Source organism: Leptodactylus fuscus, chromosome 5 (genome assembly GCF_031893055.1).
Source record: "Leptodactylus fuscus isolate aLepFus1 chromosome 5, aLepFus1.hap2, whole genome shotgun sequence".
Classification (NCBI taxonomy): Eukaryota; Metazoa; Chordata; class Amphibia; order Anura; family Leptodactylidae; genus Leptodactylus; species Leptodactylus fuscus.
Window position 1 is genome coordinate 78849745 of NC_134269.1, and position 25362 is coordinate 78875106.

The following is a 25362-nucleotide window of genomic DNA, read 5'->3' on the forward strand; positions in this document are numbered from 1 at the left end:
CATGAAAGAAGTGCACAAAATTTATTACGGCTGTCTTGCACCCAAAAGGCACCTGTATTCACAGTTCCCCCATACATTTCAATGTATGGAAGCTTCCATAAAAACAGCCAAAAATAGGATATGACCCATATTCTGATGGTCCATGACAATAAACGGTCCAAATAACGGTCATGTGAATAGCCCCCATTCACTGTCATTGAAACTAATGCTGCCATGTGACATCCATTAAAAAATGCTGGATGGAGAGGAACCAAAAAAGAAGGATATCTTGCGCTTCCTTTTGGAAATAATAAATTGGGTCACGTTTGGAACCTTGTCCTCAAAAAAATCCCATACGTTTCCTAGGACTATTGACCTCTCAAATTAGGTAAAATGGGAGATGATTGGTATCCAGACAATGGTTCGCCACCTAGGGATTAAACAGCTCTCCTGGTGGAAAGAGCTGTTGGAAGATACTGGAGGTACAGCGGGATCCAATGGATTGAAGCCCAAGAAAAAGACCCCCCGATGGCGCTCACAATGTCTTCAACACTCAAGTGATTGAAAGTAACATCGTTTATTGATTACGCGTTTCAAGGTGTTTTTGTGTTTGGATACCATTGGAGAGCATGCAGTCCTGCTATAACATTTGAGATCTGATGAAGAGGTCATGCTTGTATCCAAACACAAAAAAACCTCGAAACGCGTAAAACAATAAACAGTGTTACTTTCAATCACTTGAGTGTTGAAGACATTGTGAGCGCCACCGGGGGTCTTTTTCTTGGGCTTCAATCCATTGGATCCTGCTGTACTTCCAGTATCCATTAAAAAAAGGACATCACACAGCCATTATTTACTATCATGTGAATGTAGCCTTAGATCACCAGTATTGGCTGTGTTTCTCTTTATGCTATTGTACTGCATCATATGCATCAATTGAAATCACAATTCTCAGAGGCTAAATATTCAAATTCAATTTGCACTGTGTCCAGGGTCAAGAACAGACAATTTATTCACACAATACACTTTATGTCCGTACCTGGAGTAATTTTGCAAATTTTCTAACATTTGGCCTATTTTTTAACTTGCCAAATAACAAAAATAAACACAACTCCATACTGAAGTTATAAAAACTATGCTTAGGGAGCCTTCACACGGAGTATACGCTCCGCTCATTCTGAACGTAAAACTCGTTCAGAATGAACGCGTAAAAACCAGCTCCCATTGAATTCTATGGGTGCCGGCATAAGTGCTTTCCCCATTAGAGATGAGCAAACCATAAAATATTCGATATTCATTATTCGTTTCGAATAGCTGCTCAATATTTGACTTCTTCAGTTCTTCAGTTTTTCCCTGCCTATCACAAGCTAATGCCTATCTAGCCCTCAGCAGATATGTCTCTCTCCCTATCTCTCACCGCGAAATGACATGAATATGGCGGCGGCCGTTCTTATGAATGGGAGGTCACATGTTTTCGGCAGCCAATGGGTTTTTACTATTTTATTCACTGCCTCCGTTGTCGTAGTTCCTGTCCCACCTCCCCTGCACAGTTATTGGTGCAAAAAACGTGCCAGGGAAGGTGGGAGGGTATACGAATTTTTACTGTATTTGCCGTGTGGTATTCGATTGGGAACAAATACATCGAACGCTATGATATTCGATCGAATACCTATTCGATCGAACGTTTTTTCTCTGATCTCTACTCCCCATTTAAATCAATGGGAGGCTTTTTTTCCCTATTACTTTCAATGTGAAAAAAACACAGCAGAAACACATTGTGTTTTTTTCCACAGCATTTTTTTTTTTCGCTGCTGATTTACCTCCCTTATTAAACCTATAGGGAAAATGCCAGTGACTTGCTGCAATGTCAAACAACCATTATTCACTGTCATGTGAATGTAGTTTAAGGTTAATAAAGAGTAGAGGCTCTAAGTGAAATTGACACTTCTTTGGAAAGAAATTGATGTAAAGAATACAGAATACTGATAGTTTTCTAACCTCAAGACTTGAAGAAGGAGGTTTTCAGTCTGCAAATATAACAATGAAAAGGACGTCTCTATTCACTGACAATTCACAAGTATCTTGAAAATAGTGTGGGAACTGATATAAAAAGAGACTCATGAATTAAAACTCACAGACTAAAGTATTTGTTGCCAATAGCAGCCAATTGTCATAATGCACTACACTGTATAATGTAGGTGTTTTTACCGGGCGCATGAATTATTTGTTTGTCATGTAAGAAAGTACTGGAACACCTTCATATGTAAAATCTTTCGTTTTAGGTTCTTGAACTTCAGAGTCCTCCTAGAGCCAGCACAGTGGTGAAGGATTGTGTTCGTGCCTGCTTAGATTCCACATACAAATATATTTTTGTTAACTGCCATGAACTTTATTCACAATTACTGGACCAGGTAAGTCTGCTTTACTACACCCTCAGGTTTATGTATCTAATATACATAAAAATACCTAAATATTGAAATTTTTGATCTTTTAAATTAGCTTTTATTGCAGCATAAATATGACATGACTGTTCAGTTTCCCAGCTGGCATCTTTACAAGAAAGTTTTAGTGGTATGGCAGAGAAACAACTTAACTGCCTCAGGCTCTAGTTCCCAGGTGCAACTACAGCCTCTGCACCTCATAGAAGTATGCTTCTAAAATGCACACAGTGATGTCACTGTACAGAAATAAATATTACAGCCATGCCGCAGTACCAGGATAATGCACACTATGCTGTCAGACCACAGGCATAATACAGTGATGTACACAAAACTTGTAAAAGATTCAGCTCACCCATAAGATGTAGAAAATTTAAAGATGATGTGTTCCTGGGAGACTCGGAGACTGGTAGGACTTGACCAGTAATACAGTAGAATCCAATAGTGGTAAAAGATCCAGCTCCACCAGGCAGCACGATGAAAATTTGTTTTAAAAAATAACTTTTATTGTTACATTCCAATTAAAAAAATGTTACAATGTAACATTTTTTAATTGGAATGTAACAATAAAAGTTATTTTTAAAACAAATTTTCATCGTGCTGCCTGGTGGAGCTGGACTTTTACCACTGTTGGATAATACAGTGATATCCCAGAACATGAATAACATTGTATATTTGATCTACAATACTGTACTATAGTGTAACATCTTATATGGCCTTGTGATGTGAAAACCATTAACACTTCTTATGTTATGACAGAATATCAAATAAAATACAACTTGTTTTTATTTTTACAAAAAACATCTGTTGTGTGCAGCGATCTCTATAAACTGGATAATCTACAATATGATATCCTACTATACCACATCATTATAAACATGGGGATCACAGTAAAATGATAATAAGCACAATGAAGAATAACACAATGATGTTATTTCTACACAGGAATAAGGATAAAAACAGCAAAGACACAAGTGGGTAAGAATACACGGATAACAGTGATAGCTCAGTACAGGCATGTTGCACATAGTGATGCCACAAGACAGTATTTGTGGTCACAATGTACGTAATACAGAGATGATGCATAAAGTGATATCACACAGCTGAACTAACAAATGGTGATGTCACAGGAGACAAACTCTATGAAGTCAAAGGAAAGACACATTAAATGGTTAATTGCTAAGAACCACAGAGATGTTAGAGTCCAGGCATATTAATCATAGCAGCAGAACAGATGGATTATGAACACACTGATGTCACTGGACAGGATAATAAACACTGGTTCATGCCACAAGGATTATGGTCAGAAAGGGGTACTTGCAGGCTACTAATTAGAGAGTAGAGAATTGCAGACCATATATGTTATGTTAAGAATTCTTTGAAAAGAATATACAATTAAGTCCTCCTTGATGGACAAAGGAAAACTTGCTCTAGCGCCACTTATTGGAAGTAGCTCTTTATAGCACAGTTTTTAAGAAACCTAGCAACATGACCCAGGATTAAAGCCAAACCAGAATATGTACTCTGCAGATGGCTCTCTCCCACTTATAGAGAAGATATTCTGGTTTGGCTTTCATCCCAGATCATGTCACAAGGTTTCTTAAAGGGGCTCTATCATTGGCAAAAGTCATTTTAACTAAGCAAATACTTGCATAGCGTTTAGAAAGGCTATTCCACACATACCTTTTGTATGTAAATCACAGCAGTAGTTGAATGAACCTGTTTTTATTCATATGCTAATTAGCCTCCAGCTTGCAGCCTGGAAGTCTCATTGAGCACTGTGTGCTGTATGTACAGCAGAAGCTGCTGCTGCTGACGACTCATCTCCCTGTTCTTACACACAGCAGAGAGAGAGAGGAGTGCTTGCTGGAGCCTAATTAGCATATGAATAAAAATGGGCTCATTCAAAAACTACTGAGGCAATTTACATACAAAAGTTATGTGTGGAATAGCCTTTCTAAAGGCTATGCAAGTATCTGCTTAGTTAAAAATGACTTTTCCCAATGATAGAGTCCCTTTAAAAAACTGTTGTTGACCTATAGAGAGCTACCATTAAACAGTGGTAGAATTTTCAAAAATGCGACATATGTCAAGTGCACCACAATTTGGCACAATGTAAACCAAACAGTAGGTGGTGTGAAGTTACACAAAAAATGTCTATTAATGCACCAAATTTATCATACGTGTGAGTTACTTTGATAAATTTGGCACATCTGGGGCCACACGGTGGCTCAGTGGTTAGCACTGCAGCCTTGCAGCACTGGAGTCCTGGTGTTCAAATCCCGCCAAGGGCATAAAACCATCTGCAAGGAGTTTGTATGTTCTCCCCGTGTTTGCATGGATTTCCAACCCATATTCCAAAAAACATACTGATAGGGAAAAATGTACATTGTGAGCTCTATGTGGGCTCACAATCTACATTTAAGAAAAAAAAAAAAAAAAAAATTTGGCACATCGTCTCTACCTGGTATAAGTTTATGCAACATAAATATTACACAGAATTAGTAAATATGCCTTGTACAGCATGTAGAGCAAGGGTAGGTAAATTTTTTTGTTCGGTGTGCAGATTTTGCTGTGGTTTTTTGAGCTAAAGGTGGTTCCTAAATATTTCCCATTCCTTTTGTAGCCATTCTTGGCTTTGGCTCAAAAAATTGCAGCAAAATCTGTTAGAAAACGCTTATGGGAGCAGCACATGACCAGTGACATACTGTCCCATACTGTAATTGGTACGGGCAGAATGTCACTGGGAGGCAGGGACTCCTAGTATCATAGATGACTATACTGCTAGGAGTCCAGCATGTTCACGCCAGTAAATCAGGTTGACATATGGACTGGATTTCACATGGACTGGATTTCACATGTCATGTGCTGCTCCCCCTAGGCCTCCTGCACAAAAATGGCACGGATGTGGTTTTCGCTGACTTATACATTAAAAATGAATTGACAGGGCTGCAAATGGAAACACATATAGAACCTGCTCCATAATTTTCAGCTCTTCAATTTTGGCCCAGACACACAGCTGTAAAAATATAAAGGTAATAGTTAGGTAGCTTCATTATTAGTCCCTCCATATATTTCACATATTAGTAATCCTTATATGGGGCACACAGAGGTTAATGTGAGGGACATGATGGAGGTAACTGCTATTAGTGTGAGGCACATGGATTTACTAAAACTAAATTAATAACCCCACATACCTGACATTAATAGGCATAGTAACCCAGAATCTACCTGGTATTTTCTTTTTTTACATTCACTTTTGCTCGCAGCTCCTCTCTCCTCCTTCTCCTGTGTGCAGGATACAGATGGCAGGTGGCATAGTCTTTGTGCTGTATAATGTTAGCTCCGCCTCCTGGGCTCTCCTCTCATTGGTGGATACAGGACAGCCAGAGAAGGGGGAGCGTCCTGAGAGCAGTGAAGGGATGCTGCCTCACAACTCCAGCAGGTCTTTTCATGCCAGTGAGATATGCCAGGGGTTGCCGACCCCTGATGTAGAGCATTCATGAAACATTGTACAAACATTGATATGGCATGGTCCATCAGATTGGGGCTTAAGGTTTACATTACCACTGACTGCATAATTAAAAGACAGAAGAAATATCTCGCCTCCCATGTGTAATATTGTATGTAAACTGAAAGACATCCATTAAGAGTCTAAAGCAGAGGTTCTCAAACTTATTTTGTCTACCACCCACTTCGAGAATTAATTATTTTCTAGCGCCCCCCCCCCAAATTTTTTTACTTTACTACATCTTAAGAATCACAATCGCAGTCATTATGTTAATAATTAAATTATGTGTGTCATGTGAAAATAAGACTTTCTGATGAGGGTAATGTAAAACACCATTTTTTAATATTAGGAAAACTTTTATTCATGTTATTAAAACAAGCATTTCAATTTTAATTTTAAAACTAATCTAATGTGAAGGATGAATTTGATGATTTTTAACAAGTTTGTTAATATCAGGCTCGAATTTACTCAAAAACAGCCATAAGTCACCGCGTTCGGTAATCTGTCAATTAGCCCCGCCCCCAAATTAGTGTGTAGCTCCGCCCACCACATAGCGTGATCCTATGGGATGACTGAAGGGCCTGTGATGTCAGCAAAAGGTCCTGTAGACTTGGATTTACCTTGTACGGAGTTTCCTAAAGGACCTGGCTCCTCTGCCCACTAGCAGCCTGCTCTATATAATAAAGCTTTATCCTAGTGAACAGAGAGACCAGGTGCTTTAGCCCAGTAGGATTTAGACTGCTTTATATAAGAAAGCAGCACTTATTCCACACCCGCCCCCCCCCCCCCCCCCCCCCCTATCTCACAGCAGGGAGCTAGGTGATGTGTATGTGATGTGTATGTGTGGTGCAGACACAGGCTTGCTCCGTACACTCAGCCCCCACACAGCAGGGAGCTACGTCATGTGGCTCCCTCAGCAATGAGCAGGGGGCCAGGTGCTAGTGTCCATAATGAAGTGAATAAAGTAAGATAGTGGACAAACAAAGCAGTTTTGCTGAAGCAGTGTATTTAGGAAAAGTCTTAAATCCACATTAACAAGCAGTATAGATAGAATCATTGTTATGATACCACCCCTTTAAATTAGCCATTGCCCCCCTAAACCGCTTCAACGCCCCCCAATCTTCTCTGTGCCCTTTACTGCCCCCTATAGGCCTCCAGCGCCCACAAGGGGGCGTTATCGCCCACTTTGAGAAAGACTGGTCTAAAGGCTGTATTATGTAGCCAGATTTTAGCCCCTCAGCCTGCTGATAAACAAGCAAACACACCAATTATCATTCTTTTCCATCGACCTGATTCTACTGAATGGGAAAGGAACTCAGTGGTGTAACTAAAGTCTTGTGAGCCCCAGTGCAATCTTTTGTCCGGTGCCCCTTACCTGATCCCTACAGCGAATTCTTGATAGTGATGGTTATGGGAGCTAAGGAGTTTAGTTAATCCTAGTGTGGTTAGAGTAATCTGTGGGTCTCCTTGGTTTATGGGCCAGATGGAAGCTCCAATCTCAATACTGATGCCAGGGCTTACGGGCCCCCTAAGGACCCTGGGCCCACTATGACTGCACCCTCTTCACCCCCTCAGGTTACACTGCTGAAGGAGCTAACACTACAGTGATTGTTTCTCCTCCATTCGGCTGCATGGATTATCAGCCGCACTGCTCTGACTAATACTTCTAGACATTTCAGTCAAATGGTTGTATTTTCTAACAAAGAAAATTACAAGTCCATTCTCAAACTCTATATTTGCTGATTGTTAAAAAGTTCTAAGATGTAAAAGCCAAATTTACAGCTATTACAAACTTAGCTAATTCCCCAGTCCGTAGTAGCAATACACTATGCTGACAAATTGAGTGAAAGATTTCCTAAATGAAACCAGCAGCTTCTTCCATTGTGATTATGAGCCTGGACACGTTATGCCTTATGAGCAAAAGTCGCAGGAAGCTTTGAATTGTGTATCCGCGCAAGTGAATAAAATAGTAATAAGGAAATAAAAGGAAATGTTAAGGCACTAATATGAAAGCATTGCTAGTTGCTAAGAAACAAATGAATGAATTGGAGCATATCAACAGAGTTTAGAGCTCCAGACATAATATTGATATACAACCGCAGATTGTGACGTTCATTAAAATATGCTAATTGAGCGAGTCTTCACTGTCAAGAAATAAAGACTATCTGCTGAATATTTATATGCATTACGCAGCTGTACACAATGAAATAGGTAATCGAGATCATAACAATAACTAATGGGCAAGGACTTACTCATTCCGCCTCTAGGGTCGATTCCCCTGGACTTTCTGTAGCTGCCGGCTCATTGAGCTTCAGTGCATTGAAAGCAGCAATGCATATGTTATGCACGATGAGCCCCTGCGAATAGTTCATCACCATAAGTCTTTTTATTGAGAGGTAATTATTGATGGAAATATGACTAATGAATGCTAGTGGCTAATAGTGTATTACTATGTATGTGTATTCTGTTTTCCAATGACTTTGAGATATTTGATCACCTCTATGTAATATTTAGAAGGTTATGTTGGTTTAGTATTTTCCATATAAAGCAGTTTAAAAGGGGTATTACCATCTGGGACATTTATGGCATATCCCAGGCATCCGCATCTATCTATTATGATCCCCGACTGCTGTCTCCCATCTGTAGTGGCAAGACCTGTGGATACACAATTCTCCCCTATAATGCTATAGCTAGGGCTCAATTTTTTTGGATCTAGTAGTACTGAAATGTGAACATTGGTATATTAAACCCAGGGATTAGAAATCCTCCCAGTAATAGACCATCTTGGTTAATAGGCTCCCAGTGATTCCGCTTCAGTATGTGTGATTCTTCATCCTAAGTATCCTTCAACGTACTTGCTTTATTCCCCTTCTTATTTGTAGGAAATTATGACAGGGTGCTTTCTAACACTAATAATACACTACAGGGTCTGAAAACTATGTAAATTTGTGTTTGATCTAACATCAAATAGTCATCTGGTTAAAAATATAAACACATTTAAATAACACAGTGAATATCTTGTTTTACATATCCCAGTAAGCACAATATACTTTTGGATATTTCCATATTCTTTATCCTTCCTTTAGTTACGTTTCATTAAATCAGAGACATGTTAATTAAAACAATAAAATCCTGTGAAGCAATTTCTGAGAGCCATCTATAAAACTGTACCTGGAGCATAGTGAATTATGATGGAGCATGTAATGTCATGTGTAATATTGGGTTAATCAAAGCTAGTATCTAAAAGAAGACCTTTCCCTAACACAAGAAATAGAAATTGGAAATGAAATTGTCGGCTTACAGAACCCCTGGGGTACCAATAATTATTTCTGTACCAATCATTTCTCATATCCTTACTTGGGGCTGTACCATTGAGTATCTCATATGCTAAAACACACATTAGTCAGAAAACATCCCTGTCACATTATAGCACAACTATTCCTAGACCCATATAATGTAAATGTATACTATATATGTGAAACGCTATGTTTTATATTGATGTAAGAATGGATATAAGGATGAGTGAGCATCAGAAGATTCGTTTTGTCTGGTGTTCAGAGGAAGAGATCTTCTTTGCGGCTTCTGGTGATCTGTGTCTTCCTCTTTTAGGCTTGTGACTTTTACAGAGGTGCTCTAGAATCGGTGTCTGACGCTCTTCTGTGACGTCATGCGCCTGGGCCCTCCGCTGAGGCCTGTGAATGTACACGGAGCTTGTACCATAGTTACCCCTCTCACTTTTTTACCTACTCCTGATGCCCCATTCTGCTATTCTACCTAACCTCAGGCAATCTGATGGACTAAAACATTTATGTTGTTTAATGAATTGCATACTCTACACTTCTAAATAAAAACTTGAATAACACAGATTCTGAGTGCTTGAGTTTACTATACTACTGAACACAAAAGAGTGCCTGAGCGCCCGCATAAGGAAGACCCAAATCACTGGAGGTGAGGGAAGGGGAGTATATATGTTTTTATTTTTTAAACTTCCCTTGGATCTACACCTATTATATTTTGGGATCTGAAGAAATCCTAGAACATAATTTACCGTAAATCTTGTCGCGGCGGCCATTTTAGTTTCCAAATTGTTAGGTTTTTTAAAAACAAAACAATTTGGAATATGCTGGTGGATCCCGTTCGATGCAAACCGATTGACCTATCCCTAATAGAATAGTTCTACAGACTATAGATCTATTTTAAAGGGGTAGTATACAGTAAGACTGGCAATAAAAGGACTGCTTTTGTTCAAAAGCAGCACCATTCTTGTTTATGGGCTGTGCACAATATATAACATGGTCCAATATATGTCTATGTTTAATAGTTTAGCAGTGCAGTACGGTAGCTAAAAATGAGATAATCAGCAAAGAATTTCCCATTATGGAATCATATCTTTCTTGTATTGTCATATCTTGCTTATATTAGAAAATAGAAGGTGAAGTAGAAATCTTTATTTCAACATACATTGTCTTGGATGTGAGGAATGAGGATGCATAATATCAAATTCCTCTGTTCACAGGATACCGGGGGGGGGGGGGGGGGGAAAGAGTATAAAAAAAGTTGCTTATAACTAATGGTATCCATTGATGCTCAATGACAATCCAACCTATAGTCCAGCCTATATTGTGTACCCACCCTCTCAAACTCTAACAACTTGGCAAAATGTCTTTGAAACCATTACAGAGAAAGGTCTTACAATCAACAATTTCTTACCAAGAGGTACACTACCCAAAAGTGGCATGTGAGAGCCTTCTTATATGACAGAGTGGAAAGCAGTTTTATGTTTCTGGCAAGACCCACCTAAAGAGACCACACCATATCTTCCTGCGACATTTAACTGTAGCCAAGTTTAACATGACTTCTAACACATTAAGTAAACAGTTGGTTCTCACTTTAACTTTTTTCCTTTGCTTTCAATGGCTTTTGTTGTTAGTCATCACAATACAGTGATATTCAAGTTGTAGATGACTATGACGAGTACTGTGAGGAGAGGAAGGAGGCGTTCCTCCCCACTCTCACAGTATAATGCTATAGACGCTACTCTGAGGAAGGCCGTTCCTGACTGACTGTCAGAAACGCCCTTCTGATGGTGAAGAACTATGGTACCGGCACTGATAGCTCTTCACCGGGGCAAAGAAAGGGAAATCCGATAGTGTGCTGAATTCAGCGCACTGTCGGCTTTCTAGCGGTTTGTTAAACTACATATGCCCCATATGTTGAAAGGTACTCTTTAACAAACATTACTAACTCACCATTACTCACCTGTTCCTGCTAAACACTACTGATCCATGTTTAGATCAGAGATCATGAAGTCACGCATCCACTGACTGCAATGGTCTTCTTGTGCTGTACACCACGGAGAACAGGGATTAGCTTCAGCAGTTTTGTGGTTAATGGGGATGATCTCACTGCAGCCAACTAAATATCAGGGCAACAGTACTGAAATATTGGGGATTTAACAAGTGAGTAAAGGCTCGTTCACATCTGCGGCCCGGTCTCCGTACTTAGGTTTCCGTTTCCTGCCTAAAACACAGGCAGGATACGGAAACCTGCAGGAGACTTTCTCACTCATTCATTTGAATGGGTGAGAAAGCTGTCCGGCCGAGCGCGGCGGTGAGCGTTTTGCGCTCTCCGCCGTGAAACCGGGTTTTATAATCCGGACACAGAGTCGGACATGCAGTACTCTGTGTCCGGATAAAAAAATCCGGTTTCGCGGCGGAGAGCGCAAAACGCTCACCGCCACGCACGGCCGGACCCGGTCTATGGTTTCCATCTTCTGGCATGCAGAAGACGGAAACCATAGAACGGAGACCCCAGACGCAGGTGTGAACCCAGCGTAATAGATATTTTCTTATTTTATACAATTTCCTCCTCTCCCTGGTCACATTAGTTTATACTCCATTTTTTTATGTTGTATTACACCACAAACACCTTTTATTACCTACCGAATGGATAGGTCATCCTACTAATAGTTTGGGTGTTTGGATGTTTGGATGTTTGTTCCTCAATCACGCTAAAACGGCTGGACGGATTTCCCTAAAGTTTTCCAGAAACATAGTTATTCCTTGCGATTGAAACCTAGGCTACTTTTCGTGCCGCTAAACAACATGGCTCCTTAGCAGGACAGTCCCAAAAGTAGGACTCCTAGCCCCATACATACACTTCCTTGCATTTCCGGCCCCAAAATACCTCCACACTCCATATTGTTGCCTCTACGGTAGCCCTAACCCCACTCCATCACATTTACATGTATTTCCACACCTTACACACTCACATAACCCCAAAAACAAAGGTCCCGAAGCCACTATACTTACAGGAGCAGCTAAAGGTGAAAGCATCTTGATCCCCCGAATACCAATTATACCAACTAATTTGCCATTGCAATTTAAAAGACGAACGACGAAAGACGAAGGACAAACACTAACAGTGGCAGGAATACATTTAGCCACACCGTGCTTCTCTCATGGTCAGCTTTATGTTGCTTGCTCCCGCGTATCCAGCCCTGAAAACTTACATGTCTTGGCAGCAAATAACAAATCCTACAATGTGGTATACAGAAGTATATTAACTTGAAAATCCACGCTCACGAATACAGTATGTACATTTCAAGTTTACCATCTACCACCTGACCTAAAAAAATAAAAAAATATCCAAAAATACAAAGATTTCTATAGCAAGATTTCTCAAATGCTCTGACAGTTTCACACGTCTGTCTCCACCCAATTCTCCAAACACCGCAGACGAAGTCGCGGGTAAAAGCTAGTAACTTCTAAAATCGAAAGAGTCTGACCTCTGCGACTTCTAAAGGTCATCAGAATGGGGTTCCAATGTCTTCCAATTGAATGCAGTAATGGTCGAACAAACATACAAGTGTTCCATTCAAAGACAATGGGACTGATAAGACAGAGTACAGTTTTTGTCTGTCTTCACAGCTACAGTAATTATAGGTAAAAATTGCTACTTTTCTTTGGCATTGCAGTATTTTTAATTAGGTTATAATGAATTTATTCTTCTTTTGTCATGTATTGTCTGTATAACCACAGTACTTTAAGTTCTGTTCATTTCCTAATAGTAATGATTGTATAAATGGAATGTAATTTAAAGCTTTACTTTATTAAATATAGTAATAGAAGTCTTTGAAATTAAAATAGCATTTTGCTGCCTATACATTATTTTTTCTATACCTTATTCTGTGGGAACTTGGCCATATATGCTTTATTATAAAATAATGCAAATGATTTATTCCTTATCACTTAACTTAGAGTTTGTTGTTTTTATGACTTTCTTAGCTATTGTCCTAACTTCTAATTTAAACTGATGCATTTTAGGTATAAAGTATGTTGTTTGGGTCAAGAGCAAAGTTCTAGGTAATGGTAAAAAATGTATTGTAGAGTATTAATATTGGTAAACATTGTTGATGCATAGCAGTCCCATTTACTTTGCTACCTTTGTATATTAAAAAAAAAAACCTACAAAAAATAGCTCCACCACCATATTCTCTAAACAAAAATAATCTTTGCTATTTAACTAGAGACAGTACCATGATTCCCTGGCATAAAATATGGCTCCAAAGGAGTCCTACCAAAGGAAGATTGCCTGACGGCTTTTTTGTCTGTTTTGTGCAAATTATGACTAAAAACTTTAACTGTATGCTCATAAGGCATAAGATGCAATCTTTGGTGTAGACAACTGTTCCATTATTCCGTCCCATCTAGGATTATGCAGTAAAGTGCATGACTGCTTGTGAAGAGGTAAACTGTTTTGTGTTATGTTTACATGTAATTTCTTCTTTGTAACCTTAGTGGTGGTACATAAGTCCCCAGATCTGGTAATATCTCTGTGTGAATGTTCTATTACTGCTTCTTATTTCTTTCTTTCCTCATTAGGCTGGCCACCTAATGCTCTATTTTCTTACTATTTCTTGTCTTACCATCTGGGAACCATATACTAACACTAAGGAACTGTTCACATTAACATGGATTTATAAAGTGTTTTTGCATATTTACCTGCATGAGTGGAGTTGCACTGGGTGTGTCTCCCCTGATCTTATAAGAGGCAAGTCTGCAGCAACTCCAGGGTTTTATAGGGAAAACTGCAGAGTATTATGGGAAATGTCTAAGGTATAAAATGATTCCAATTCCCAGAAAGCTGGGTATGTGTTGGTGAAGTTCACATGATGGATAGTTTGTGAGACTACAGCAGCCTGAGGTACAAGGTGTTTGTTGTATACATTATGGAGATTTTCTGAAGAATTATTATTTTTTGTTAAAACTGGACTTCCTGAAATAAACTCCTTGGATTCTTTTCATCATTCAAGACCTGATTGTTTTTTTGAAAAATCCCATGCTTCACACTGCTACTGACAGATAAAGAGCTAATAAATAAAAACACACAAATCCCGGCGCCTGCGGCAAACAAAGGATGATTTTTTACTGGTGTAATACAGGCCAGATTTGTAGTGGTATTCTTGTGGTGTGATGACCTGAAGTGTATATGTATGTATGTGTGTGTATATATATATATATATATATATATATATATATATATATATATATATATATATATATATATATGTGTGTGTATGTATGTATACATATATAATATCTGTATGCAAAAATCATATATTTGAGCCTTTTTCAAGGGTCAAGTATATGAGATGAAAAGTTGCTTTTAGGAGAAAATATAGTACCATCCCTGTTTTCACCTATATCTTAGGAGTGCTGCTTGATTTTTGATTTTTTTTATACTGTGACAAGCTGTTCCCTGGGGGTTGGCACCTACTTTCTTTGGCCAGTACTGTCTTTGTTTTGGATCATGGCTGATAACAGAAAACAACAGTGAGTGCAAGAATTCTCTGATAATGGTGTCTATCAGTGAGGGTAAGAATGAATGACCTGTGTGTGACCCTCTACTGGCTAGTACAGGTCATGTGATGTTCTGTAGTGGTGCTATATAAGCTTTTCTGAATATGTCAGGAATGGTAGGTCGTAAAGAAACTAAAGGAGTTCTAAAACTGATGGAGATTAGTCCAATAGTTTGGTCATGCTCATAGAACAGATAGCACAAATACATTTCAATTGCTGCATTGCAACAACTCTCAAAAGCCATTGAAAGCAATGGAAAAAGTTAAGTAAGGCTAATGCCCCACATAAATTAACATGCTGCATTTTTCTTAAAGGGGTATTCCCACGTCGCATACTCACCAGTCTTCACTGCTGTAAAATCTTCTTTCTTCCTGGTTTCTTGCATCATTTGGTGGGCGGGATTTCACATGCAACCTGCCATTTAGCTCCACCCCAAATTAGTATGTAGCTCCGCCCACCCATATTGGACTATGAAGTACAGGCAGCAGCAACTCCATTCTGTGTTACATACAGAGACTGCCTGTCTCTGCCATAATGAACACAATTGAATTAGCTAGCCTGATAACTGGGAGAAAAGAAGAAATGAAAGCAGCTCCTCTCCCCTATCTGAGAGAAGGAAGGTCATGTGGTGTAGACACAGGAATAGCTAGAAACACGTGCACTTAGCCCCTCCTCCCTCCCCCCTGAGAGCAGGCAGATACATCACTTGACTTTAGAGCTGATAAGTCAAGGGCTGTGTCAACAATGAATTGAATAAAGTAAGATAGTGGACAAACAAAGCAGTTCTGCTGAAGCAGTGTATTTACGAAAAGTCTTACATCCACATTAACAAGCAGTATAGATAGGAGCCTTGTAATGGTACAACCCCTTTAAATTCACTTTTTTTTTTTTAAACGCAGCTTTTTTCCCCCACAATGTGTGGATGAAGTGAAACAAATCTTATTCACTTAATTGATGCAGTAAAACACAGTAGCAGTCAAAAACATTGCATTACCAACAATGTGGGGTCATGGCCTTAAGAGATTTTCCAGCCTCATATCGATTTTTCATACTGGTGATCTATCTGCAGGATAAGTCATTAGTATTTAATCTCTGAGAGTCCAACAAGCAGACAACTGCACAGATCAGCTACAACTTCCACGTGTCAGAAGCTGCTGGTGGCCAGGGAGCATATGCAGCACCACTCCTATACAAGGCCCCATCAACAGCATAGTGGTGCTTTGGGGGAATTGAATAGAAGTAGTGCTGACCGATAGCATCAGCTTTTGGCGAACAAAGGCTTCTGCAACAGCTAATTTGTGTGGGGTACAGGGGTAAAACCCCCAAAACTCATCCGCTGGTTAGGTAATCAGTATAAAAAAATAGACTTAGGACCACAAAAACCCTTTTAGGCTAAGGCCCAATGTAGCAAGCTGCAGCCATAAAACACAGCGGAAACACATCCATTTTTCCTGTATCACTTTTCACAGAAAGTCTGCAGAGTTTTGACATGTGTTAGAGCATGTTCTATATTTATATTATTATTTATGTAATTTTTATCATGTGTTGGCGAAACTTTTAATTCTGTTTGTTTTCAAATATTTTTATTGACTTTTAACGTTTTACAAAGTAAAATAACACTGAAGAAAGAACATATATAGTATTAAGATTAGGGTTTAGCCGATCTTGAAATTTCAGGATCGTTTTTAAAATCCGATTTCCAATCATTTTCCTTCTGAACCCGATCCCAATGCAAGTCAATGGGATTTTTTTTAGTTATCGAAGATCGGATTTTAAAAACAATCCTATTCACTACACAGCATGGAGTCCAAAAATTGTTTCAATTTTTGGACTCCACGCTGTGTAGTGATTAAAAAAAGATCCCCCAGCTACTTAGCCCCCCTGGTGTCCGCTTACCTGCACAGATCCGCTGCCACTCCCCGTTCTTCTCAGTCCGGTCCTCTCTAATTGACATGCTTTCAGAGCACTGTGCGCGCCCCCACCTCCCTAGGCTAGTGTTAGAGATGATGAGAGTAGGTGGGGCTTATTGTGGATTAGGAGAATGTGGGCCGGGAGATGTGAGTGCATCACCACACTCTCCTAAGCCACAAGCCCTGCCTTCTCCCAGCATCTCTAACACTAGTCTAGGGAGGCGGGGGCGCGCAGGGCACTCTGAAGGCATGTGAAGGAGAAAGAAGAGGAGCGAGAAGGATGGGGAGCAGCAGCGGCAGCACATCTCATCTGTGCAGGTAAGTTGAGCATTTGGGATTAGAATTCCGTTCCCGATCTTTTTTTAGGCGGGCTCGGAACCCGATCACGATCGTGAAATTTACTCGATCGCCGATCGGGATCCGATCTTTTCCGATCCCTCAACCCTAATCAAGATCATACTGTGACCAAGATAGCACGTATCACAAGCAGTAAACAGGTGAACAGAACAAAGACTTATAAATAAAAACAACACATGTGTTACAAGGTATTACTATTCAAAAGAAAATACAGACAATAATCGGTTTCCTAGTACCAGTGAGAAGTGAGTATTCCCTAGAGGGGAGGGGGGTAGGAATCAGTTAGTAAGGAGGGGTTAGTAGGAATAAAAGAGAAGGTTCAAAGAGGGTGGGGCAAGGAAAAATAAAAAGAGGAAGTAAGGAAAGGTGAGGAGAGAGTCAGAAGCAGAGGAGCAAAAAAAAAAAAAAAAAAAAAAGTCCGCTTTCAATGTCTGAAATCCAACCAAGGTTGCTAGAGTGCTAGAAATATGTGGTGTGTTTTGTTTTGCCAACCTGAAAGTTCTTCAAAGCGAGCAATTTGGGACACCTTAGCTATCCGGAGTTGTTTGGTAGGAGGATCAGTCTGAAGCCAAAAATGCTGGATGAGTAGTTTAGCTGCTGCGATCAAATGAGTAACTAGGTTAGATTTCGAGGCAGTGTAGTGAGTTGATGGCAGAGACATAGAGTACAATTTCTGGTGTGAGAGAGCAGGATTTCTTGGTGACATTCCGTATGATGGGTTGTACATCCTGCCAAAAAGATTGAATGTCAGGACAAGACCACCAAATATGGGATAATGTGCCTCCTTGGGATTTGCAGCGCCAGCAGTACACTTTTAGTTTTGCGATTTTTTTTTTTTTTTTTTTTTTTTTTTTATTGAATAATAACATGAAATTTATTTTACAGTATGTTATAAAGTTTCTAATTGTCATATGTTTAGTACTGAATTATGTTTCTCAAATTGTTAAACACAAGTTAAGTAATGTAGTTCTAGACCCCAAATCCACCCAACCCACAGATTTTTCTTTTGGAGTTATAGTGTCGACAAACAGCAAAATAAAACATAAATACAGCTTACAATGTATTCAATGTATTCTATATATTCTAGTCTATTTGCTGTTCTTAGTTAATATTATGTTTTCCTCAATGTGAAAAATCTCCGTTTCCCTGTATGAACTCTTCATGTCTTTATCTTATTAACACCTGTAATAATATAATAATTCAAGTAAAATGTAAATGCTTGATCCTATCATTCTAGTTTGGAAATATTTTGTAGTATTCTCTGTGTGCTTCAGCTTAGCAACTGAACTTCTTCTAATATATTTCCTTTGAATCTGAAAGCTTCATCTTCAAGCTGCTTTTATCACTGCTGTGGTATGACACCCAGGGGTATAGACCTGCCTGTGGCAGTATCCTGAGCTGCCCAGTCTATGTCCAGCTGTTTCCCTGCAGCATACCACCATAGCATGGTATAAAGCTATTCATTTACCACTACAAACAGCTGAGAGATTGCTGTAACAAAGTGTTTCTAATTTATTTCATGAAATGTTGCCTGGGCTTGAGTGCAAGCTCTTCAGTGCAAACCCCAGTCCTAAAGGCACAGAGTCACACAGTACACCTTGAAATTCTTCTATCTATAGTACCAGAATTTTGTTTTGCAAGCAATTCTACATGAAATAGCGACTTCTGCCTTAATTGCTTCTCCAAACAATCATTTGCTGTACTCAGACGGCAGGCACCATCCTTTCAGAAGAGAATACGGTGTTATTTGTCTTCCCAAATTATGTAGCTTGGTTCTCTGATGAGACTGTGCTACATAGTGAAGTGGTGACACTATATTGCTGAAGCTCGAGGCACAGTACGTAAGTGGACCATGGACTGAAATCTTCACAGTCAAAAGGTCAATTCACACTAATTGATGAAAAGTGCTATAGCCGGGGCAGGCGGTTATGCCGGAGAAACAATGCAACAAATACTTTGCTTTGTGTTCCAGCACTGAAGGCAGTTCTATCTCTAATCGCATTACTGTCCTAGGAAGCTTTCAGTCTATAATAATTGCCTAGCTTTTGGTGTATGCAAGCTCAATATTTTGCCTGGAGATATTAGACTTTTCATAAACTTTAAAAAAGTCAATATGGTTGATTTGAAATGTGAGTGAGTTCCCTATAATTGTAGTATTATTATTATTATTAAATAGCATTGGTGGTTATTAACTAGCCTGAGCATGGCTATAACATCAATGTTATGTCTTATTCAGCAATGTGTACAAATCTCTTTGTACAAGTGTCTGTTACTACCATATGGATTGCATGAAATTACAGTGATCATTAGAGAATGATAGCTGATTAACTTTTGCCATCAAATATAAATATATTAATACCCTGTTTCCCTGAAAGTAAGACAGCCCCCCTTCACCTCCTGGACCACCTACAACCGGCAGTCATTCCGGCGCTCCGCTAAGGAAGTGCCAACATGGCTGCCAATTGTCCCCCGCTCCAGCCGCTGCATAAGACATCCCCTGAAAATAAGACAGGTCATATATTTCGGAAGATAATTTAATATAAGACACTGTCTTATTTTCAGGGTAGGTACACTTATTAGTGTATGAGAGAACTGGGGTTATGTAGATGCATATTATATTTTACTTATTCCTTTCAGACCCTATGTAATAAGTAGAAAGTTATCGCCAACCAAAACCTCTGCCACATTGGCATATCCATGCTACTTCCTTAACCATTGATGTTCAACTTTGAAATTGTTCTTGATAACTTATATGGTTTTACATTTCATATATCAAGAATAAGTTCAATTTATTTATTTTTTGCTGACTTGCCCTTAAAGTCTCTTGTGGCAGCACAGTCCATCCATATGTTTCCACAACCAGAAGAACAGATGCACATTTTATAAAATGTTTGCTAAACTGTATTTCTAGATTGATACTAGTATATGCCTGCAGTAAAGTAACAGATTAAGTATTGTAAAATATCAAACTTAGACCCTTCTTTCATGATATACTGGTAAATTTTTTGATAATGTCCAGTGTAGTAACTTTATGTATTGCATTCGATCACTATGTTATTACCCGAGTGTGGACCTTGCAGATTTGCTTTAAAAGTGTCATTCACTGAAGGTAGTTTAGAGGAAGTTGTCTGGTTTTGTGAAATTGAGCTTTCTGTCACGCTAACAAAAATTGATGATATGTGTTTGCTTCACTTAGGGCTGTACATTGTATGACCTAAATATTCACGTTATCCGCAGCTCTGCATTGAGATTCAACTCTTTTAGGCTAAAACCCCACATAGCGAGCCACAACAAAAAAAGTGCTGCAGGAAAAACCTCAGCGGAAACTATTTTATTTATAGGACTCAATGAGCATCAGAAATTTTACTCATATGTAATATGTTGAATAGAAGTGGTCCATAATTATTACAGCAGAAATAAAGTTAAACTATCATCTTATTGGGAATCTATGAGTAGGTTTTACAGTAGCTCTTAGATTGTACTGTCTGTGGGAGCCACTGCGGAGCAGATTGTACTGTCTGTGGGGGGCAACTGTGGAGCAGATTGTAGTGTGTGTGAGGGCCACTGCAGGGCAGAGTGTACTATCTGTGGGGGCCACTGCGTGGCAAATTGTAGTGTGTGTGGGGGCCACTGCAGCGCAGACTGTACTGTGTGTGGGGGCCACTGCGGGGCTCAGCTCTGTAAAGCCCCATTCACACGACTGTAATTTGTGGGTCCGCAATTGTGGATCCAAAGAGTTTTAAGGTTAAAGAGGACCTTTCACCATATCTGGGCACATGCAGTGTTATATACTGCCAGAAAGCCGACAGTGCACTGAATTCAGCGCACTGTCGGCTTTCCCGATCTGTGCCCGGTGTAAAGAGCTTACGGTGCCGGTACCGTAGTGCTCTATGGTCAGAAGGGCGTTTCTGACAGTCAGTCAGAGACGTCCTTCTGCCTCGCGGCGCCTATCGCGCTGTGCTGTGGAGCGGGGAGGAACTCCCCCCTCCCTCCCTGATAATGCTCGTCTATGGACGAGCTGTGTGAGCAGAGGGAGGGGGCGTTCCTCCCCGCTCCACAGCACAGCGCGATAGGCGCCGCGAGGCAGAAGGACGTCTCTGACTGACTGTCAGAAACGCCCTTCTGACCATAGAGCACTACGGTACCGGCACCGTAAGCTCTTTACACCGGGCACAGATCGGGAAAGCCGACAGTGCGCTGAATTCAGTGCACTGTCGGCTTTCTGGCAGTATATAACACTGCATGTGCCCGGATATGGTGAAAGGTCCTCTTTAACCTTAAAACTCTTTGGATCCACAATTGCGGACCCACAAATTACAGTCGTGTGAATGGGGCTTTACAGAGCTGAGCCCCGCAGTGGCCCCCACACACAGTACAGTCTGCGCTGCAGTGGCCCCCACACACACTACAATTTGCCACGCAGTGGCCCCCACAGATAGTACACTCTGCCCTGCAGTGGCCCCCACACACACTACAATCTGCTCCACAGTTGCCCCCCACAGACAGTACAATCTGCTCCGCAGTGGCTCCCACAGACAGTACAATCTGCCCTGCAGTGGCCCCCCCCACACACAGTACAATCTGCCCCGCAGTGGCCCCCACACAGTAAAATCTTCCCCACAGTGGCCCCCACACACAGTACATTCTGCCCCGGAGTGGCTCCCACAGACAGCACAATCTTCCCTGCAGTAGCCCCCACACACACAGAACAATCTGCCCCACAGTGGCCCCCACACACAGTACAATCTGCCCTGCAGTGGCCCCCACACAGTACAATCTGCCCTGCAGTGGCCCCCACACAGTACAATCTGTCCCGCAGTGGCCTCTGTATACCTGTATACTCCACAGTAGACCCCTCCCCACACAGCATGAAATGGTCCACAGTAGCCCCCTCCCCACACAGTATGAAATGGTCCACAGTAGTCTCTTCCCCACACAGCATGATATGGTCCTCTGTAGCCACCTCCCCACACAGCATGGAATGGCCCACAGTCGTTCCCCCCTGCCCAAACAGCACGAAATGGTCCACAGTAGCCCCTTCCCCCCACAGCATGAAATATTCCACAGTAGCCCCCTCCCCACACAGCATGAAGTGGTCCACAGTAGCCCCTCCCCACACAGCATGAAGTGGTCCACAGTAGCCCCTCCCCACAAAGCATGAAATATTCCACAGTAGTTCCCCCTCCCCACACAACATGAAATGTTCCACATTAGCCCCCTCCCCACACAGCATGAAATATTCCACAGTAGTTCTCCCTCCCCAAACAGCACAAAATGGTCCACAGTAGCCCCCTCCCCAGACAGTACACATAGACAAATATACTTACCTGAAGGGCCGCTGGGCGTCCTCTCTCTCCTATTCACTGCGGACACTGATGACTTACGTCATCACGTCCGCGCTGGTGCAGAGGTCACACTCTGTATAGTCAATGTAGGCCGTGCGTACCGCGTGGCCTACACTGACAGCTTTCAGCTGGATGTGCATCCAGCTGAAAGCAGCAATCCTGTACCGCATTCCCCGCTACTGATCGATCCGGGCAACCACACGCGTGCCAGCATAGAAGGCTCTGCTTGCCCTCTCTGGCACGCGTGCCATAGGTTCGCCATCACTGCCATAGGCTATAATGGGGTCTGCCAAGTTTTATACTGAAACCAGCAGAGAGAAAATCCTCACATCTGTATAATGATAAAAAATATTTGCAAGGTGAACCTGTATGTTGATTTTGGCAGAATTTGAAAACAAAATATAATAGCTAGAGAGTAGCAGAGCTCTGTGATCTGTATAGATTTATATGATTTATAGAAGGATTTCGGAGCATACAGTTGAGTATCCTAAGAGTCTTGTCAGGATTTAGACAGTGAGAGTTCTGACAACTGCACTCACACACATTGATAACTTTCCCCATTTAATTGTGTATGCACGTATGGCTGTCACTCACTGTGTGGGGGTGGGGTTAGCAGGACTTTCCCTGTCTCTTCTAGGAGTCCTGTCATAGAGTTTAGCTTCTCTCCCGCATTTATATAGTGCTTCCAGAGCAGTGGAAATCACCTGATAGACCCATTTTAAATTGTCTTATCCAGTCTATAGATCAGTGATTGGCACTCTTGGCCTATAGTCAACAGATACTGTAATTCATGAAAGCTGCTTTAAATACTGCACTACACTGTGAACTGTTTCCACATAGTTACTGATGTCATTGGACACTGACGTGATATGACATAGAACGTTGTTGCCTATTTTAAAGAGTGTGTTAGACCTGCTCTGTAGCCGAATGTGTAAAATGTAAGCCGGGTACAAGCTCAAGAAATTACTCATATGCCCTTACCTTTTAATCCATGATTCTCTTTAATGGATTATTAAATCTCAATGTACTGTGTTTGAGCTATAAATTGATAATGACCTTTCTAAAACATTTGGCTGGAATCCATATTTTTAGCATACTTTAGTTGGAAGCTCATTGTGCTGTAACTTAATGTTAATAATTATTTGGTGTTTAAGAAAGAATAGGATTGGAATACATTACAAACGCATTAAAATCTAAATACATCCAATCCCTAAAGAAGACACAATTACAATGAGGGACTGAAATGTAATACTCAGGTGTGCCATTTGAAGAAAATGTTAAAAATTCAATTGAATTTGCATTGATCCGTATTGACAACTAATAAGAATATTCCTAGTTAAAATTCAGCTATTCAGAATGTATAAATACTTCGTTCATTAAATAGACCAGCCTGGTCGATTTAATTTTAAATGAATCTATTAGAATATTGACTTGCAAAATAACACATTGTGACATCTAAAATCCAATTGAAATGGAATGAATTAGAGTTTACAAGGGTTCTGTTCTGGTGGAACAGTAGTTATATATCATTTTCATATATATATATATATATATATATATATATATATATATATATATATATATATATATATATCATGTTTAGAAACTATTCAGAGTATCACTTTCCAGTGTAAACTTTCAGGAACATGAGAGCCACACAGAACACCAAACTGGTCTTCTCAAAGGAAACAGTATGTGTAACATAATGTTTGACTGACAATATGAAATCTGTTCTGGCTGACTTCTCAAAGAGGATCTTTACATATGGATCACTGTATCCTGCTCACCAATTTGTAGTATGTACTTGTCAATTGTATTCCACATTATAGATATGTATACACGATTACGTAATATGACTCACACACTTTGCTATGGGATCATGCCATACCTCTATGTGCATCCTATTTTATACAGAGATACAAAACGTTTGCTCCAAAATATGCCAGTATTTCCTTTAGAGTCAATGCTCCTTGGGGAAGGGGGGAGAGGTAAGATACATCGTGGATCTACCCAAAGTGAATCCATATAATGCCATACAGAGTCCATGCATGCATGATATAGTGGCTATGTGAACCTTAAAGGGGTCTACCATGATGACATTGATAATCTATCTGTGGAATGTGTCTTGATAATCAGATTGGTGGAGTTCCAGCACACGACATCCTCACTGAGCAGCTGTGTGAAGATGCAGCCATACTGAAGGGAGTGCTACAACCTCTACATTGAATACCAAGCACAGTGGCTTACATTGTAGAGTGGCATAAGCCACAGATGCCTGGTGCTAGTGATGCAACTAGAGCCAACATGAGAATATACTAATAGCGGAGGACAGCTCTCCTCCTAGTAACTGTTACAAAATAGCTGTCTTTTCATTGTTGCAGTCAGATAACCCTAGCTGAAATTATTGTGTTGTTATCGTACACAAGTGAGACTGAGGATGATTCTCTCAAAAGAACATAAAATCTGCCATGATAATCCTACTTCTACTATGTTCTCTGGATATGTAAACATTACTCACATTCAAGTGGAAATTGAATTACTCAATTTTTCCATTTAATAGAATTTCTTGTTCAGCTAACTTTATGAAATTATTTGGCCTACAAAACATTGAGGGCAGTGAGTACAATATGAATAAGCAGCGCCTCTCAACAAACATGAATGTTCTTTTTCTGTTTCCTCGGTAGAATTCTTTTCTGCCGTTTTGGGAAATATAATTTTGAAGATTGTTGCTTATGCAGATTTCAAGCACCTTTCACTCAATGTAGAAATGCTACCGACTGGGTGTGAAAAGTAGCTTAAATATAGTTACTGTTTGTGTATGAAAAAACATCTGTGTTTAGATGAATGCATGAATTATATACTTAAAGTCACTTCTTGCTCCGTTAACAAAATTGTATTTCTACTCCTGATGCAGCCTAGTTAAGCACCTGAGCTCCCACGCAGAATTCTCTGCTCGCAAGC

The 25362-nt window shown here is 40.3% G+C and overlaps 1 protein-coding gene across 1 annotated transcript in view; it reads left to right on the forward strand.

The window, feature by feature from the left end:
- UNC13C (unc-13 homolog C) overlaps positions 1-25362 on the forward strand; it is a 482392-nt gene that overhangs the window by 263001 nt on the left and 194029 nt on the right. The window contains exon 18 of the mRNA XM_075273478.1: positions 2262-2390. Coding sequence (XP_075129579.1) covers positions 2262-2390 — 129 coding nt within the window. The remainder of the gene's footprint in view (positions 1-2261; positions 2391-25362) is intronic.